At 36.4% G+C, this 19,825-nt stretch overlaps 1 protein-coding gene across 15 annotated transcripts in view; it reads right to left on the bottom strand.

The window, feature by feature from the left end:
* TSGA10 (testis specific 10) overlaps positions 1 to 19,825 on the bottom strand; it is a 104,733-nt gene that overhangs the window by 20,944 nt on the left and 63,964 nt on the right. For all 15 annotated transcript variants that reach the window (XM_057558350.1, XM_057558354.1, XM_057558347.1 and 12 more), the window contains 4 exons: positions 16,079 to 16,134; positions 14,792 to 14,960; positions 11,313 to 11,423; positions 7,529 to 7,714 (listed from right to left, as the gene is read on the bottom strand). In XM_057558350.1, the coding sequence (XP_057414333.1) occupies positions 7,529 to 7,714; positions 11,313 to 11,423; positions 14,792 to 14,960; positions 16,079 to 16,134 (522 nt within the window). The remainder of the gene's footprint in view (positions 1 to 7,528; positions 7,715 to 11,312; positions 11,424 to 14,791; positions 14,961 to 16,078; positions 16,135 to 19,825) is intronic.

The raw sequence follows: 19,825 nt of genomic DNA, 5'->3' as shown, positions 1-19,825 counted from the left end.
GCCTTTGTTGCTGCGCGCGGTCTTTCTCTAGTTGCGGCGAGAGGGGGCTATTCTTCATTGCAGTGCGCGCGTTTCTCACTGCAGTGGCTTCTCTTGTTGCGGAGCACGGGCTCTAGGCACATGGGCTTCAGTAGTTGCAGCACGCCGGCTCAGTAGTTGTGGCGCACGGGCTTAGTTGCTCCGCGGCAAGTGGGATCTTCCAGGACCAGGGATTGAACCTGTGTCCCCTGCATTGGCAGGCAGATTCTTAACCACTATGCCACCAGGGACGTCCCTGGTCATTCTTTTTAATGTATTTAGAAAACAATTTAAAAGTCTCATCCCCAAAGTTAGTTGAGATATACACGTTTGGCCTGTAGTTCTGTCTATATTTGCCACAGTTTCAATTATTCTACGGTATAAATATTATTATTGTTAAAGACAAAACATTATCTACCGTTTCATTCACAATACCCATTTTCTAATTCTTGAATGGCATGCTGATATGGATCATAATATCATAAAATGAGAGCTGATAACTCTCTAGCACTTACTAATACCTCTGAGGGAAAAAGACTCCGGGCAAGTATAAATCAAGAATACATCCACATTATGGAAAATAAGAGCATGTCTTTAAAACTGTAATATGAGAGTCAAGTTATATAAATGCTTTCAAATGTTCAAGATAATTCCACACACACCCCTTTACTTTCAGAAAAATGTCTTATGTAAGTGCACTGCCACCTACAGAGAAGTATTTGCTATTATGTGAGACTAACAGAACTGAAAGACAAATAAAGAAATGCTTCTGCTTTTACAAGCGTTTTTACAAGTACAATGCACAAAAAATTGCTCCTGGAATAAGTTATTTGGCCACAATTCACTCCTACCTTTCTGCCTCCCTTCCTTCCTCACTCACTCAATTTCTCACTCATTCTTCAAACAACCTTCTATCCATCCATCCACCCACCCGCCCATCCATTCCATACTTATTGAGTATATTCTATGTTCCAGTCAATGTGACTAGATGCATACCCAATGGTAAGCAAAATGGTCTCTGCTCTCATGAAGTTTACAGACTATGGGGGAATCATGCATTAATAAAATAATCATACAGATGAATATGTAAATATATATTAAGCAAATATTTCTAGAGAAAAAAGTGTAGAACACAGGAAAGTGACCTAGACTGATGGGATCGGGGAAATCAGGAAAGCCTTCTCTAAGTAAATGACACTTGAACTGAGATCTGAAAAGTGAGTAGATATACAGTGTGTTGGGGGAGGGTGGCTTTTCAAATCAGAGGATGCTAAGTGCAAAGCAAGAGCAGATAGAAGGCTAGTATGGCTAGAGCTCAGAGACTACAGGGAAGAGTGATAGGTGGTGCAGTTGAAAAGGTATACAATTTACAAAATAGAGCCTAGTAAGCCATGTAAAATTTAGGTCTTTATTACAATTGACAGATCTTACAGAGTAGGTTATGTGATCGGTTTTGTGTTTTGAGAAGAATGTTTTGGACGTTTCAGGTTCTAGTAAAATAGCTGATTAAGCTAAGAGGAAAATCTTCTGGATAAAACAGAATAAAAAATTATTTTTGCAGTTCATAGTTGAACTTGCAGGTAAGAAAGAGAAATTCTCACATGCCAAAACACAGAGAAAACAAAACCAGAGCACGGAGCAAATGAGCAGGCCTGAAGCTAAGAGTTGGGGATTGGAAGACCCAGTAATGGCAAATGGCTTAACACACTCAAGTAAGACTAGGAGACAAGAATTTAGGACTAATGGAGAGTTGGAATTGAGATCTCCACATAATCTGGGACCCTTGAAAGGAGGCTCCAGGAAAAAAAAATCCACCCAACCTCACAGAGAGACAACCAAAAGTTTATCTTGACCTAGTCTCTGGATAGAGAAAAAAAAATGTCTTCTGTAAGAAACTGAAAACTTTGGTCTGGCTTCACCCAATTTTGGAGTCTGACTTTATCCTACCATACCCAATTCTAAACTTTAACATAATGTTTGTTCCATGCCTATGATAACTCAGAGTCCTTTTGTAGAAGCAGATGCACCTCCCTGACCATTCATAGTGAAGCACAACATTTTCTGGCTGGGTTGTGGAGGTCTTGAGAGCTACTCTCTATCACAAAACGATCCTCTAGTCTCCATTCCTGGCAGATTTAGGACGTAATAGTTCCCATGAAATCCTTTCTCCCACATGTTCCACTTGAGTTTTTACAATAACTCCTGCTTTCTTGAACTAGCTGGAGTAGATCGCTTTTCCTTACATTTGAACAAGTTTTAATATATAAATGCATTTACTCAGACATGTGAACACATATTAAATGTCTTCAAAAATGTTTTCCTTTTAGAAAAAGAGAAAAATGTATCCTTAGGAAATCCCAAATTTCAGTAACATATATTCTGCTAAGTATATTTTGCCAAAGTTCTGCAGAGAACTGGATTTTTAGAATTGGGTTGAGCATGTTTTATACCAAACTCTTGGCCCTGATCACTATTGCTCTTAATATCACCTAAAGTCAACCCTCCTGGATTTGATCACAAGGTTTTAGGATCAAGGATAGCAATATTGTCATATTACAATGACAAAAACAAACAACACTGATATTGAAACAAGCATACCAATTACTTATAAGGGTCTTTGAGCAAGAGTTATTTACAGTGATTAAAGCAGATGATTTTTAATGTATTCATGACAAAAAAAGAAGCAACAATGAATGAAGAATTCTGTAAACTTATGGGTAGATACAAATAAGGATTGCCTGAAAGAATAAGAACAATAGTAATGATTTATTTTTAAGAACATAAAAACAAGGTGGAACTAAAATAGTACACAACAGTATCATAAAAGATTGGTGTGTGGGTGTGTGTGGGTGTGTGTGTGTGTGTGTGTGAAAGAGAAAATAAGAGAGAGGGCACAAGATCTAGTAAGCAGCAGTTTTGTGCTCAGTATTCAAATTTTCTCAAAACCATATATTATTGTTTAGGAGGAAGGTTGGAGATACTAACAACAGACTTTGTTAAGTATGCATATTACAATTTTAACTACTAAAAGAATAGATTGAGAACATATAACTTCCAAAGCAATCAGCAGTGGGGTAGGAAGTGTGTAAAGAAAACAAACACATAAAAGACGTGTAAAAAAAGGAGGTTCTTCAGAAATGAGGGTGAAATAAATACTTTTTAAAACAAACAATACGTGAGAGAATTCAATGCCAACGTACTAGAAGAAACTTTTTTTTCCCCCTCAGTTGAAAATAACTTAGCTCTTACCACTTTATTTTATTTTACTTACTTTTTGTTAAATTTTTTTCTATTTGTTACTTTATTTAGAAGAAATGTTTAAAGGAAATTCTTCTAGCAAAAAGAAAATTATAGTAGATGAAAACTTGGATCTCCCCAAAGGAATGAAGAGCATGAGAAACAGTAAATATGTGGGTGAATAAAAAAGTCTTTCATTCACCTTATATTTGAATTTCTTTAAAGATAACTATTTAAAGTTAAAATAATAATGTACTATGGGGTTTACAATATATGTAGAAGAAAAATGGAGGAACAGCAGGATAAAGAATGGAAGGGGGAAGTAAAGGGGTACTAAGAAGTAATCTATTATTTGAAGGTAGACTGTGACAATTAAAAGATACATGGCCTATACTCCAGAATTATCAGCAGAAAAAAATAATGATGTACAGCTTATAAGGCCATAATAGAGATAGAATGGAATACTAAAAAAAAAATACTCAAAAGAAGGCAGAAAAAGAGTAAAAAGGAAACAAAAAAATAAATGGGACAAATAGAAAACAATAACATGGTAGATTTACACACAACTATATTAATAATTCCATTAAATATAAATGGTCCAAAGACAACTAAAAGACAGATGTAAGACAGGATAAAAAAGCAAGATCCAACCATATGCTGTCTAAAGGAATACTATTTTAAACATAAAGACATAGAAAAATTAAAAACAAAAGCATGGAAAAAGATATACCATACAAACAATAATTAAAAGAAGTCTGAGGTGGCTATATTAATACCTTACAAAGTATACTACAGAATGAGAAGCATTACAATGGATAAAGAGATGAATTCATTAAGAAGTAATATAACACAGATTCAAATACATGAAGTAACATGACAGAACTGAAAGAAAAAATATACAAATGCACAAATATATTTGGAGATTTCAACACTCTTCTCTCAATAATTGGTAGAACAAATAAACAGAAACTCAGTAATGATAGGAATTGAAAAACACTATTGATGAACTTGACCCAATAGACATTTATAGAACATTTTACCCAACAACAAAATAACACACGTTATTTTCAAGTGTACGTGGAAAACCCAGAAAGATGACCATATGCTAGCCATACAGTCTCAATAAATGTAAAAGACTGAAAAATCAGTAACTAGAAAGGTATTTTTTTTTAAATCTCCAAATACTGAAAATTAAACAATACCGCAAAATAACATAAGGGTAATCAGAAAATTATTTTGACATAAAATAAAATGAAAACATATCAACTGTGTAGAATAAGGTTCCATTTCTGGCACGGTAATGTGAGCAGCTCCATAGAACCAGTGAAAGTAGTGAAAACTATAAAAAAGCAACCTTAAATGGTCTTTAAATAGTCTCTGGAAATGGTCTTAAGAACATACATTAAATGAAGAAACACTTTTAAGAAAACCAACTAAAACTGGGGGGGAACAGGAAAAGTCCGTGGCATCTGAAGTATGACCCTCTCTCCCCCTACCCAGCTCAGCATGATGGAAATTCCACTCCAGGTGGGTGCAGCTAAAAACAATGCTCCCTCTCCCCTCAGTACTCAGTCAAGAACTATAGTGTATTCCCAGGAGAGGCAGGCTATCAGCATTTCTCATGCCACTCCAAAAGCTACTTATTTCAGAGGCCAAGTTTCTGGCAACAATGTCTGGGAGATGGGGGCTCCCTTCTTCTGCCCAGCCTCTCCACATGGGATGGAGGTTCTATCTTGTTTGTGGCATACTGAGAACACTGTGGCTCTGACTCTCCTTGACACAGGTTATTCATAAGGAAGAGGTTCCACGCCTGGAGAGGCATGCTGAGAAGGCCAGAGGCTACAGCCATATACCCACCATCCCCTCCAAGTGCCCAGATCCTAAGCGGACACGTCACTCATAGAGAACTGCACCACTGTCCCCACACCAGCTTTAGAGCCAGGGCTCAGAGATTTTGCCCAGGGAGAGAGAGAGGCCTTAAAGCAGGAAGCTCCTAAATTCTTCCAAAGGAAATTTACCTCATTTACAACTGACTATAGGAAAATTCAAGTCTAAGGCACTCTCAAGAACAACGGAAGGTATGGCGAAAATACTTCAAGGCTATGTTGAAAAGAAATTTAAAAAAGAATGGTAAACTCTTAAGAGATACAAGCTTGACCACAGGTCAGCTAGTTTACCAGCGAAAATTAGGGGAAGAGACTGCTAAGAAGAATGTTCTCGGGTTCAGAAAAAACAAACATTGACCTCAAAAGCTATCCCTGTAAAACAACCCAAATTTAACTGAATCAGTCTATGAAGCAATTTGTGCTTGAGGGCACTGTTGAAAACAATAAAGCAAATAGCCAGAAATTAGTTGGGCTTAACAGCTGAGTGGAGTAAAGGAAAAGAGTCAAAAAAGGCCCTGCCAAAACCACTGTCATTGCAGGGTAACTGTGGACGCATTCAAGGCTGCACCTCTGAGGAGAAACATCAGAGGCTTCACACTTCAAGGGGAAAGAGGAGAAAGAGATTTCACTAAATAATCCAGCCAGTCTCTAATCATATAAACAAGCAGCCTTCCAGTTTCTGTTCCAACATGCAAAGAGCTTAGAGATCATCACTCCCATGCTCACAGTACGAAAAAAGCAGAAAATATGACAATAAACAACTCTTCTTTGATCTATCAGAGAATTGAAGACATAAAACGAATCACTGCACCCAAAATATAGAGAAAGGTGAATACAGAGAATTGCAGCTTACCAGGAGGAGAAACTGCCGTTGGAGCTAGCAACCGGTAGCAACACTTAAAGGGTAATTGACCACCTGCTAGAGACTGAACATGAACTAGCTTGAGAGATACATCCTCCTGGGCTCCCAGCCTGAGGAGAACCCCACATTTTTATTAGTTCCGAGCAACTTCAGGCAAGTTATTAGAACCCCTGGAGCCCACTGGGTTTTCAGGATTAACATCCGAGAAAAATCCCCTCATGCTTCTAGCAGGGTGAGGGGAAAAGTAACCATTTTGAATAATCCCACAGAATTCTGTCCTTCTTGACAAAGGTCTGCCCCCAAAGGAGATAATTTTGTGACAGCACAACCAACATGGTTGTAACAGAGCCTAACCAATGTGGAGGGACGGTAGTACCTAACGCAGATTCTCTCAAGCCTTTCTACCTCATCTAAGGGAGAAAAAAACTGAGAAGCACTTGTGAAGGTCACATCCCAGGGGCACAGGCCCACTAAAAGACTAAGACCTAATCGTAGGATAACAGAACATGTCTCCTCCACCTACACTTCACTACCACATCAACAGGGCTCCTGTATAATAACAGGAGGTCACAGTTGAAAGAACTACAAGGTTCAGACTCTATTTAAGGAGTCTCCAAGTGAACCCAAAGACAATAGAGGAGACAAAGAAGGACACCAGAAGGAATTTTAGCCTCTCTGACATGCACGGCTACAGTAAACAGTAATCATAGCCTAACCCATAGACAGATAAACACAAAACTTCACAGTAAAGGCCTATTTACCTCAGTAACTTTTACCAAATGCTGTTTGTTGCAGCATTTTATTATAGAAAAAGTGAAGACAGTTAAATGTCCTTTAGTATGGGAATGAATTTTAAAAATAAAGTATTTTATTCAATGACTATAGAAGCAACTGTTTAGATGTACACTATATGTATTAAAATAGATACATTTCAAAATTATAATATTGAGCAAAAAAGGCAAATTGCAAATAGATACCTACAGTATATTATCACTTAAAAAAACTTAAAGCACACAAAACATTATACATCATTTGTGGGTGATAGATATGTAGAAAAAGTACAAACATATGAAAGAGTTATACAACTGACATGAAAGTTCTACATACCAACCATTAGGGAGGGAGGAGAAGAAAGGATGAGGAGTTGTATCTGCAATGTTTTGTTTCTTTAAATAAAGAGAGACTTTATTTAAATAATAAATATATTCTTTATAAATATGGCAAAATGTTAGCATCCTTCAACTTTGGAGATGGGCATATGTGGGTCTTTTATATTACTTTTGGGGAGGGCACCGTTTTCTTATGCTTGAAATAGTTTCTAATTTTTAAAAATGCTAAAGATTATTCTAGTTGTAGAGTAGGTAAGAGATCAGAGAACCAGAGCAAAGAACAGTTAACAGACTACAATTCACAGTATATTTAAATAACTTAAGTGTTCGTTTATACACTTAATTTACGGAAAGCCAAACAAAACTCTTTTAAATATGATACAGGATGTACTACAAGCATATTTTACCAAACTTACCTGCTCGACCTCTCTATTGAGGGCATCTACTTTTTCTTTTAATCTGTTACCCTCTGCCTCAGCAGTGATAAGTTCTAATTTGAGGGTATTGTTATCTGCCTCTGCTTGACGGGCCTTATTTTCCCAGTTTTCAGCATCTTCATTGGCTTTTCGGAGTTGGTCCATCATTTGCCGGTTCTCAGATTCCTAAAAAGCAAATCTTAGGTATTACTTTAGGAGAGTAAAATGTTAAACATGTGATGCAAATTAAACATTATTTGCCAGGTCACTGGGAATTTACTTGCAATGATGACCAACGGTACCATAATCTCAAGGACTCCTATCTCTACTCTCAGTTTAGAAAATTGGTCATCCTGTAATTAACAAAAGGGAATGGGACCAGGATCTGCCCTGTCTCCTGAGTCACACTCACTCATCTAGTAAAGTTTCCACTCTTATCTTCAAGACCTCAATGAATATGTTCTTATATTTGCTTTTATTCAAACAAAATCCTCATTGCCTCCATATAGCTTCTTACTGACTACTTGCTGGTCTGGTTTCTGAGCTTCTGCCTTGACCTGACCTTTTGTATCTGTGTATTCCCTTGTTCCTGACTGCTCTTCTGGGTTGTACTACGGCTACAGAGCTTCTGCCTGCTTGCATATCTTAAGCGTCAGCTTCTGATAATTCTCCTGGTTTGGCATGTTTCCTATCCAGTTCCTGCCTCTCATTCATAACCCCAGCCTTAATTTCCTCGATCATGGACTGTTCTGTGATTCACTTTTGCTCACTGTTCTAATAACTTGCCTGAAGTTGCTCAGAAGTAAAATATGAAACCTATGCCAATAAACACTACTCATAAATATACATTCATGTATATACTGGGCATACAATATAGAACCACTGTTAGAACCTATCATGATAAAGTTCTATCATGATGGACTGACTAAAGTAGGATCTTATTTCTAAAGGAAAACAATCAGCTCCTCAAATAATATATTATACTGAGTAATAATTATGAAGCTACTTTTAAAAAATTATTTTAGTAGTATGGTTTGGCCAACTCATTCTAAAAAATCATTTATAATTTTGGTAATTAATTAAAAAGGCACTAGATCTCTTTCTCTCCTACCTGTTAATAAACAGTTCAGAAACACTGGAATAAGCAACATCTAATTGTATAAGGCAAATTATAATAAACAACATCTCATTGTATAAAGCTTTCAAATCAGATTTTTCTCATAAATATGATTAATCATGAGACTGGTTGAAATTCAGTTAATATTGCCACCTTGTGGTCTGGTTGTACCTTGACCAATATGAAGGATCTTTGCCAAGTCTGTTGATTAACAAGTTAACATACTAAACTACTGTATTGGCTTTTAAGATTCAGATATTCCAAATGTGCCAGTAGGAACCTGATGTGTGTTTTCTATTATTGTACTAAAAGTAACAGTTGTGTACAGAGTATGTACTTGGGAGTTACATGATATAATATACATAAACTGAATTTTACCCACGTTAATTTTTACCCTCTTTAACTTTCTGTAGCACTTATTGTGTGTGTCATTCTCTTAAAACTGCCTTATAGCTTTATGTAGTTGTGGATGTACCATCTCCCCAATAACCCCTCAGATTCCTCGAAGATAGGAACCATTTTTATGTTGAATTCAGTTTTCTAAGGTAGGAACCATTTTTATATTAAATTTGGCTTTGTGACTAGGTAATATATGGTTCCAAGTTTAAGCAGCGAAAAAGACTGCATTAAAACGTCTCTCTGCCCTCTAACCACTTAGTGCCCTCCCTCCCAGCAGCCAGCAACCACAGTTTACCCTTTTTTGTACCTGCCCAAAGCAGCCAGAGCAGTGTGGGGTGCAAGATGGGCAACATTATAAAGAAAGTGAAACTGATCTTTGGTATTCTCCAGTTCTCTCTTTGCAGATCTCTTTCCCTCTTTCTGGTGCTTCCCCACCAGTTCCCTCTGGTTGCCCACTGGGCTCTTTACACCCCTCCACCAGGGCAAAGGCAAAGCTGCTGCCTCAGCTGGAATCCTTTGCACTTCCTGTCTGAATTATGGATACAGCCTCTCCTAACTGCTCTTCCCTCTCCTTTGTTACCCTTCTGATTTATTCTTTTCCCAACATTTCCCGAACAATCTTTCTAAAAGGCAATTCTTCAAATAACTTCTGTGTGTATGCTGTGATGAAAGCTTCCTAAAAATACAGTTCAGACAAATCCTTCTTACCTCTTTATTACCACCCACCTTCACATTCCACTCTAGCTACAGGACCTACTTTCCCCCCCCTACTTGTTGTCCCCACTGCCAGGGGTGCCATTCTGTTTCCTCGCAGTTTTTCAACTCTGTCACCTCAGCGCCCAGCATACTGCACACTGAATGGATGGGTGATGAATAAAGTACTCGACAATCCTTAATGGACCTCCCTACCAAAATGGACCCGTGATCCTTTCTCTCAGGGGAGTGCCTGGATCCATCCAGCTATGTTGTGAAACCGAGTCTCAAAAAGGAACTCACATAAGGATGCTAAAAGCTGAGAGGAGTTTGATGTGTGATGTTTGAAAATACAATTCCAGAATCTAAAAGCCCCATTCCCTAATGGTGGAATTTCAGGTAATGCGACAGGCTAGGGAGAAAAAGGGAAGTGTCTAACATGGACTGAAAGCTTACTACGTTAAAGGTTGTTCAGATAGTCTTTTATTTATATTCTGCCCTATTCCAGAATAGACTTAGATGGCTCACTGTGCTAGGCTATCTTACTCACTTGGGTGTTCTTCCCAATTACCGATGGGACACTGAGACTGAGGGAGGTTGAGTGGCCTATAGAAGTCCACGGCATTAGTGAGAGGAAGAGTCAGACCTATCTGACTCCAAAGCTTCTGTCCATTTATGACATTACATTGCTAGCACCTTCAACTCAAGAAGGGTAGGAAATCACCTGCTTTGGCAACATGAGGCTGCTGCCTTACTGCCTGAAAACAAGGGTTGCAATTCACGAGTCCTTAGAATCTCTCATCTCTCAAAGTCCTGAATGGTCTTATGTACACCATAAATAAATGCTCAAGATATGTTTATGGACTGAAATTACATGATATGTTAAATACAATGAGGAAAACTGTTTGCGGGGAGGAATTCGTATCAATGGTTTGATTGTTATGTAAGTAGGTAACACCACACCTATTACAGTAGTCAATCCAACACTATTTTATATAATAGCTTATCAAATGGACATACCCAACATCCTTGGTCTAGCTGTCTGTTTATTCCAGGGTTGTCACACATGTGCCCAAGTTATCGGGAATCATCTGATATCAGACATGCCAGTCGACGTGCGCCTGGTCGACTGGTTACTAACAGAGAAATGGAGAAGAGAGCCATCTGCCCTCTGGCCCTGAGAAACAGGTGGCTCCACAACAGAGTGGTCAATTCCGACCTGCTACACACTCAGGTGGAGCCTCTTTTGTCAAAGGTTTGTAACTGTAAACTACCATTTCCAAATATACGTGAGCCCAACTTGATTCTGGCCCCTTGTTCTTCATCCAGTTAGGAGGATTCTGCTTATCTAAAATGGCTAAGTGGCAAATAAAAGGGGTGTATCCTTGAGTTACCTTTCTGGACATTGGTGACATTCTAAATATATAGTTAACACGTAACTGTCAACATTAAAATAGGCTATGCCTTAAAGAAATGCACTTGATTCAGCTGTCCCTATGAGTGCAATCAATCAACAGCTTTAGTGAAAACTCAAGTATCTCGAGCCAAGGTGAAAATATATATATATATACATACTTCGGACTTTAATACATTCTTCAGTTTATTAACCTCCAAATTAGTGTCTTGAACCTTCTGTTTAATGTCACTAAGCTCATTATGAGTATCATTCAGTTTTTTAGACAGTGCCTATGAGAAAAAGACAGTTAGATCTGACTACAAAAAATTAAAAATTGCTCTATGTCAAAACCACAATAAAAATTTTTTAAAATATTTACAGTAAATATGATAAATAAAAATTAATATACCTAATATATAAAGCTCATATAAAGACAGTGAGAAAACACAAGAGTCCAAACAGTAAAGGGGCAAAGAACCCAAACACAATTCACAAAAAGGAAGCATAAGTGGATAATACTTAATACTTGAAAAAAGTTAAAATTTACTAGTAATCAACAATATGGTAAGGAATGGGCATTTCCATGTATTATTAGAGTAAACGTAAATTTGAGAAAAGCAAATCTGTGGTCTGCTACCTGGTGATGACATAAGAGACATTTTTAAAAGCTCATAAAAACAAGAAAGACAAATATGTTACTTTTTGTTAAAGGTGGGAGATGGATGCTTGGGTATTCACGATACCCATGTCCACTTAGAAGGTTTTTTAATTTAAAAAAGAAACCTCATAAGCGTTTGATTCAATTTGAAACTAAATCTATAAAATTTAATGAAAAAGAATGTTTATTAAGGCATTATTTGCTATGTGACAATATTTATTCACATTAGGTGAATGATGCAGTAAATAATAGTATCTACATAGTGGTAAAACCACACAGAATACTATGGCATTCATGAGAAGTGTTTGGAATAATTTTTAATAACAGAGAAAAATGTTAATGTATATTTGAAAAAAATCAGGATAAAACACTAAAAACAACTCAATTTGTTTAAAATCGTGCTATTGAGGAAGAAATTTTTTTTAAGGTTTCTGCTTTCCAAATCTTTTATGATACGGGTTTTTTCTTTTTTTTAACATCTTTATTGGAGTATAATTGCTTTACAATGGTGTGTTAGTTTCTGCTGTATAACAAAGTGAATCAGCTATACGTATACATATATCCCCATATCCCCTCCCTTTTGCGTCTCCCTCCCTCCCTCCCTCCCTATCCCACCCTTCTAGGTGGTCACAAAGCACCGAGCTGATCTCACTGTGCTATGCGGGTGCTTCCCACTAGCTATCTATTTTACATTTGGTAGTGTATATATGTCAATGCTACTCTCTCACTTCGTCCCAGCTTACCCTTCCCCCTCCCTGTGTCCTCAAGTCCATTCTCTATGTCTGCGTCTTTATTCCTGTCCTGCCCCTAGGTTCATCAGAACCTTTTTTTTTTTTTAAGATTCCATATATATGTGTTAGCATACGGTATTTGTTTTTCTCTTTCTCACTTACTTCACTCTGTATGACAGACTCTAGGTCCATCCACCTCACTACAAATAACTCAATTTTGTTTCTTTTTATGGCTGAGTAATATTCCATTGTATATATGTGCCACATCTTCTTTATCCATTCATCTGTCGATGGACACTTAGGTTGCTTCCATGTCCTGGCTATTGTAAATAGAGCTGCAGTGAACACTGTGATACATGACTCTTTTTGAATTATGGTTTTCTCAGGGTATGTGCTCAGTAGTGGGATTGCTGGGTCGTATGGTAGTTCTATTTTTAGTTTTTTATGGAACCTCCATGCTGTTCTCCATAGTAGCTGTATCAATGTACATTCCCACCAACAGTGCAAGAGGGTTCCCTTTTCTCCCACCCTATCCAGCATTTATTGTTTGTAGATTTTTTGATGATGGCCATTCTGACCGGTGTGAGGGGATACCTCATTGTAGTTTTGATTTGCATTTCTCTAATGATTAGTGATGTTGAGCATCCTTTCATGTGTTTGTTGGCAATATGATATGAGTTTTTAAACAACCTGCAGTCCACAGAGGGATCCATCTTCTACTCTTGGGCCCTCTGACCCAAACAAAGGAAAAAACTATTCTTGAACATTTGTATATTGTTATGATACTAATTTTCTTCTGATTAAAAAAGATGTTTATGAAGGTGTAACAAACAACTATGCTGTTATAGTAAGCTAATAACAGTTAAAGAATATTTATCTAGTGATTATGCTAGACACTCTACATTCTTGTTAGGCATATTCTCATCTACTCTCCATTTTTACAGTTGATAAACTGAGAGAAGTTAAATGATAGGATCACACAGCCAGGCAGGGGACTTGAACTCATGTGGGTCTTAAACACTCCACTCTATTGTCTTCTCATGTAGAACAAAGCATGATACAAAGTGCTATGTGGTTTTATCCCAGCTACATTAAAAAGTTCATGTAAAAGACAGTATAAAATTTTTTTAAGTACATTGAAAATCAGTAAAAAATACATTAACAGTGGGTAACTCTGGGTGGTAAATATGAGAGTTTTTAATCTAATTTTCATAAATATATTTACCTTTAGCCTATTTGCTTTAGCTATAAATAGAGCACTGTAGTAGATCCTATAAATTCACATCTCTTGTTTTTATTGCTATTAACTTTTAAAAGATAAACTTTCTTTTAAAATAGTTTTAGACTTATAGAAGAGTTATTAAAATAGTATAGAGAGTGCCCATATACCCTACACTTAGCTTCCTCTATTATTAACATCTTATATTAGTATGGTAAATTTGTCACAATTCATGAACCAATATTGATACATTACTAACTAAAGTCCATATTTTATTCAGATTTCTTCCATTTTTACATAATGTCCTTTTTCTGTTCCAGTATCCCATTATTCATTAATTTTTGAACAAAGTACTTTAACACCTCAGGCAACTTTTTAATAACTAACCAAGTTTTGCAACTTAATATCTGATTATATAAATTAAAATATTTAACAGTTAAAAAAATACAGACTTTTATGATGCAAACTGAACACATTGAGAGTGATAGCAAAGCAAGGGAAATTATGTGGACCAAAAATTTTAAAGGGGAAAGAAAGTTTCCAAGTAGAATTTTTTAATGTTAAAATTAAAAGTGATATTGGTAATGAGAGCTCTGGATAAAGCTGAACTGTACTGGCTTAGAGAGGAAGTAATTAAAAGAGAAATTTTCCTAAAAAGAATCACAGTGCTAAAGAGGACCAAATAATGTATCATGGTCTGTATACTCATATTCAAACAGAATAACAGTCCATCAAATAAATCAACGCTTTTCTTAAAAATTTCGGAAGGTTATCTTCATTTGTTGGTTTATTCAAATATTTATCCTTCACTAAGGAAGTACTTCCTAAGGTTTAATACAAATCTATCATTCTCCCATTCCCTCTTTTCTCTGATATTTAATACTATATGTCTGAAAATTTCATTTAGAAATTATGTGGCATATTCTGTGTAATAAAGGTAAAAAATGGCTAGTTCCAAAGCCTGAGCTTTTCTACAAAATGAAATGAGGGCTATGCCTCAGAAGAAATACCTATTTTTCTTGGAGAAAAAGATTGTAGGAACAAGTATACCTGGTTTTCTTGTTTAGCTTTAGAAAACTGTTCTTGGAGATTGTCATTCTCATGAGCCAAGATATCCCTTTCCCTGGCAATTTGAGACAGTTCATCATTTGTTTCATCCAATTGCCGACGCATTCTGGAAATGTCTTGTTCACACATAATTAGGGCTTCAGTAGACTGTCTATTCCACAAATCAAATAGTACATAAGAAGAGACATTTTACCGGAACAGAATAACAAATTTTCACAAGACAGAAGATAGACAGCATGAAAACATTTGAAGAAGTTTTAAATACATTTAAATTTGTAGGAATAAACACTGCAGAGATAGTGCACTGAAGTTCCTCTGTGTTGCCAACATTTCACTATAAAAAAGGATGCCAAATATACACGGTAGTCAATGATTTGTTAAGCATTTCAAAACTTCTGACGTTCAAGTATAAGAAAGCCTCCATCCTACCTCTAGCTGCTATGGCTTAGTCTCCTCTGCAGGCTCCTCTTCCTCTGCCCGCTTAAAAATGAATGGTTCTCCGAGCTTAACACTTAGCCTCCTGATTCTTCTCACGCTACCCCTTCTCTCAGACAATTCCTATTCATATCCGTGGCTCCCAACCCTGTCTACACCCAGACGACTCTGAAATGATCACCCCAGCCTCAGCCTCTCCCTTACACTCTAGACCCTTATATTTAACTGATTACTACACATACTTATAAGGACATCTCAAAGGCTCTTCAAAGAAAAATCTTTTCTCACGTAGGTTCATCATGTCCAGTATTCATCCCCAGCCAGAAACCTGGCATTTTTCTAGATTTTCTCCGTTACAAACACCACTCTCCTGTCCTCCAAACTCCCAACCCCAATTTATCATCACCTCTGCAGCCTAGCTGATCTTTCCGGCATAAAAATCTCAAAATTCTTTAATGATTGCTCATTGCCCACAGACTCATTTGTCTGTAACACAGGCCTCTGCCTGCCTACCTAGCCTCTCCTCCATTTCTCCCCTTACACTTTGGGTTCCAACACACTCACCTACTTATTCAAGAGGCTCTTGAACATGATCTGTGGTTCTTTGTGGCTTTGTTATTCTTTCTACCTTGAATGCCTTCTCTTTCCTTTCCTTGGCAAACAGCGTATCCTCCCTTTACTTCCCTAAACAGACTTAGGCCTCCTTTTAACATTAGGGAGTTATCATCTTACATATAACACTAAGCTCCTTGTTGCTTACTATCTTTGTACAATACCTAACATAGTACTTTGCCTCCAATAAGTGCTCACATTTTTGTTGAATAAGTGACTTACCTTGATGCCTGTTCCATCTCAGCAATGATATTCTTCATGCCTGAAATGGTCTTCTCCTTGAAAAGTAATATAAGTATTAAATAAAACATTATCTTAAACTGTTATTTCTGTTAAAACTGAATAAACTAAAAGAATTTCCCCTCCCTTTTGGATTTCCATTTGGTTTTAAACATTTATGTTCTATTTTTCTTTGCTACACTTTAAAACTAAAGCCTAATATATCAGTGTGAGTATATGTACTGGATAAAAACAATAGATTATGCTCATTTAAGCAAAGACTATACTTAGGTATATTGATATGAGATCATTATATCAAATACCGTTAAAAGATGTTTTGTGCAGTTATCCAGCAACACAAGAACCCCTTAAGCACCCTGTTTTTGGAAAAAAACCACTGGTTTGGCATTGTAGTGTTCTATACTGGGAATAGGACTGATTTACTTCCTCACTTCTTCATGTTATAAAACCCAAGAAAGTGAATCATGTAAAACTGAATTTAGTTCTTAATAGAATAATAACTTCGACCAAGTATAATATATATATGTCATCAACATCATCTTCAAAAAGCTGTTCCAATGGAATTACTTATAAAAGTATATGATTAATTTTAGGTGTGAGTTAATAAGGAGGTAAGCATTAGGCCTAGAGCAAAGGTATAAAAAAATAAATTGCTATTTTTCCTTTTCAAGGGTATGGTGAGGAAGTAGAATTAATGGAGTCAATCAAGACTGAAATGAGGGGGAATATCTTAATGCCATCAATACCATTACCACACCTCCTCCTTTAAAAACTCGCTGATCCTGAACTAGTTACAGATACTTTACATAGGGTCTTAGCACTAACATTAGTCCTAAAAAAGTAGGAAAATTATTCTTTCACTAAATACCTAGATTTCACTTTGCCCTTTAAATTTTCAAATCCTTAGTAACCAAGTAGCAAGATGAAAAACTAAATCTGTATTTCCCAACTAGTGCTGTTCCTTTCATCAGAGAGACAGGTGTGTGTGTGAGTGTGTGTGTGTGTGATCGTCCTTTATTCACGTGCTCCTCTCTAGGGTATTTTTAGCTCTGGTTTTCCATTCTGCTTTCTGGTAGAATGGTACAGATTCCACATCTGGCAGTAATGGGTATTGAAGTATGGTTAAAATATCCATTAGCAAAACTGTTAAATTCCTTTAAGAAGCACAAGCCAATGGAAGAAAAACTCAAAGAGAAAATACCACTTAAAATGGAATATTTACACATGCTTTTGAAATATAACTTAATACACTTCTAAATAAATTCTGAAAAGCTAATTGAACTTCTAGTGTTTCCGACAGAAGTTCCTTGGTTAAAATTTAAACATGGTTTATAAGCCTAAAAAGGACTTTCCTTTATCAATAGAAATTCATCTTGAAAGACTCTCTAAGAACACTGTGAAGTATCCAGGGCAACAAAATTACTGTATAGAATCCAAAAATATATCCTCTTAGCCTATTTTTCTCTTAATATGACCCAAATAGTACTATTTCTTAAATTGTTGAAATTTATGCCATCATTATCAATTTGATATTCCTTGTACAACCTCAATACGTTTGTCCAACCAGTGACATAGATTCAAGTTAATTGTTAAAAATTCAACTTGGACAGGATGGTCATAAATCTACTCAGAAAAAAGAAACAAACTAAAATTTTACACAAATAATTCTGGCTTTTATGATTCAAAAATCTGTGAACTGGCTATTGAATTTTCTAACTTTAGTTGGTAGCAAGTAGTAGAACATCTTTTAAAACTATGATTACCAGTAAAAATTCACCTTATTCACTATAATATAGACTTTTCCATAGTAATTTATTTCTGTAATCTCCAGATTAAACTATAAAACTACTGCTTTTCACTGAAAGGCATGATAAATTCAGCTCTGAAAAATCACTCTAGAGAATATTTCCTCTTTTGAATGTCTAACACTGTTTTAAAAAGTTATTTTCCCTTCATAGGATGGATGCGTTTACATTCATAATCCTATACAAAACTCTTAATTTTGAAATGGACTTGCAACTCAATATTCTTTGTGAAGGAAAAGATAATATTGGTACAGTTAGTAGAATGGAAGAAATGTGAAATATAAGATATAACAGAGGGAACAGATATTCAGAAAGAATTGAGTAATTTGTTTCTAAATATTAATGTTTTTAAAGAAAATCATGTTTAACTATTCAAAAAGTGGTTTGAATATAATGAGAAACAAAATCCCACCCCCCAAAATACCATAAAATTTCAAAAATATTAAAAGGTATTAACTATAAAGTAATGAGTCAGACTTTTCAACAAGTTAAAAGCCAAAATTTACTACCTCACGTATTTTGATAACTTCATTTGTGCTCATGATTCCCAAATCTATTAACTTCCATTTTCTCTCCAAACCTTAAAATCCAAGAGCCTATGAATATTTCACTACATGTCCCAAAGGCATGTCAATAATATTCCTCTCTAAGCTTGTTCTGTGTCCTGTGTTTCCTACTTCACACATAGGAACTATTCATGTGGTTCCTAAGTCAGAAAGCGCATCTTGTCAGTCTTACTTCTTAAATAGAGTTGTCTATTTCTCTCATGGATACTGCCACTCTCCTAATACAGTTCTTACCATTTTACTCCTAACTAGTGCCCTTGTCACTATTCTCATTTCCCTACAATCCACCTTTTACGTAGATTAACAAGGGCTAGGATAATGTTTTAAAGATCTAATTGTAACATTTCATTTTCATTATTTCAATGTTCCTCTATATCCGTGATGATGGAACCTAAACTCAACATCATGTGTAGTTCTGATTTCTTGCTTATCTATCCCATCTCATCTTTTACCACCGCCTCCCTTCATCCCCCCATACTCACCTCTTTGCACTCTATTCTGGACATATTAAACTATCAAGAAATCTCATGAAATTCTCTTATGAAAGCCACTGGGCTTTCATATAATCTGCTCTACTTGTTTGGATCACCCTTTCTCTAAAAGGTGCTCTACCTGTCTGGATCACTCTTTCTCTCACTGTCCCCTTCCTCTAATCTTTTCTTGGCTAATTCCTAGTCATCTTTCAGGGCAGTGCAGGCACCATCACTGCGTGGAAGGCTTCCTAGATCTTCTCCCTCCCCTAATCCAACCCCCAGGCTGAATCAGGTATGTTTCTGAGAAACTTCACTCATACATTGTGCATACGTCATTATGGTACTTAGCACATTCTATCATAACAGCCTCTTTCTTTATCTTTCTCCGAATTATACCATAGGCCTTTGGAAGGTATGCCCACTCAACCTCAGTTTCTAACATAATTCCTGGTACATGTCAATAAATGTTTGTTGAATGGATGGATGGATGGATAAATGAATTAGTTCCCTTAGAGAGGGGAAAGACCTTATGCCAGTGATGCTGCCTTTGCTTAAGATATTTGTGGAAAACAGTTTAGGAATTGCCTTCAGAATCAGTTTATGAGCTAGAAAAGGGGGTCAATATTTCCCTGCCTTTTTGAGAACACCTTTTTGTTGTTGTTGTTGTTGTTTGAACAACAGAAATGTGGGATGAAGCTTATCATCTAACTTTATTCACCAGTTCCATGTGATCCACTCTCAAGGCTAAGGATGATGTAACAACGTGCCCCCAGTTCTGAATACAATTACAAAGGTGGTTTTAATGAAATACACATATTGCTTCCCAAGGTGGCTACCTGAAAACATAAGTTCTGCTGTGCTTTTAAAAAGAAATCAGTCTCACTG

The sequence above is a fragment of the Balaenoptera acutorostrata genome, chromosome 12 (assembly GCF_949987535.1).
Source record: "Balaenoptera acutorostrata chromosome 12, mBalAcu1.1, whole genome shotgun sequence".
NCBI classification, from domain to species: domain Eukaryota; kingdom Metazoa; phylum Chordata; class Mammalia; order Artiodactyla; family Balaenopteridae; genus Balaenoptera; species Balaenoptera acutorostrata.
This window is presented reverse-complemented; position numbering and strand designations above follow the sequence as displayed.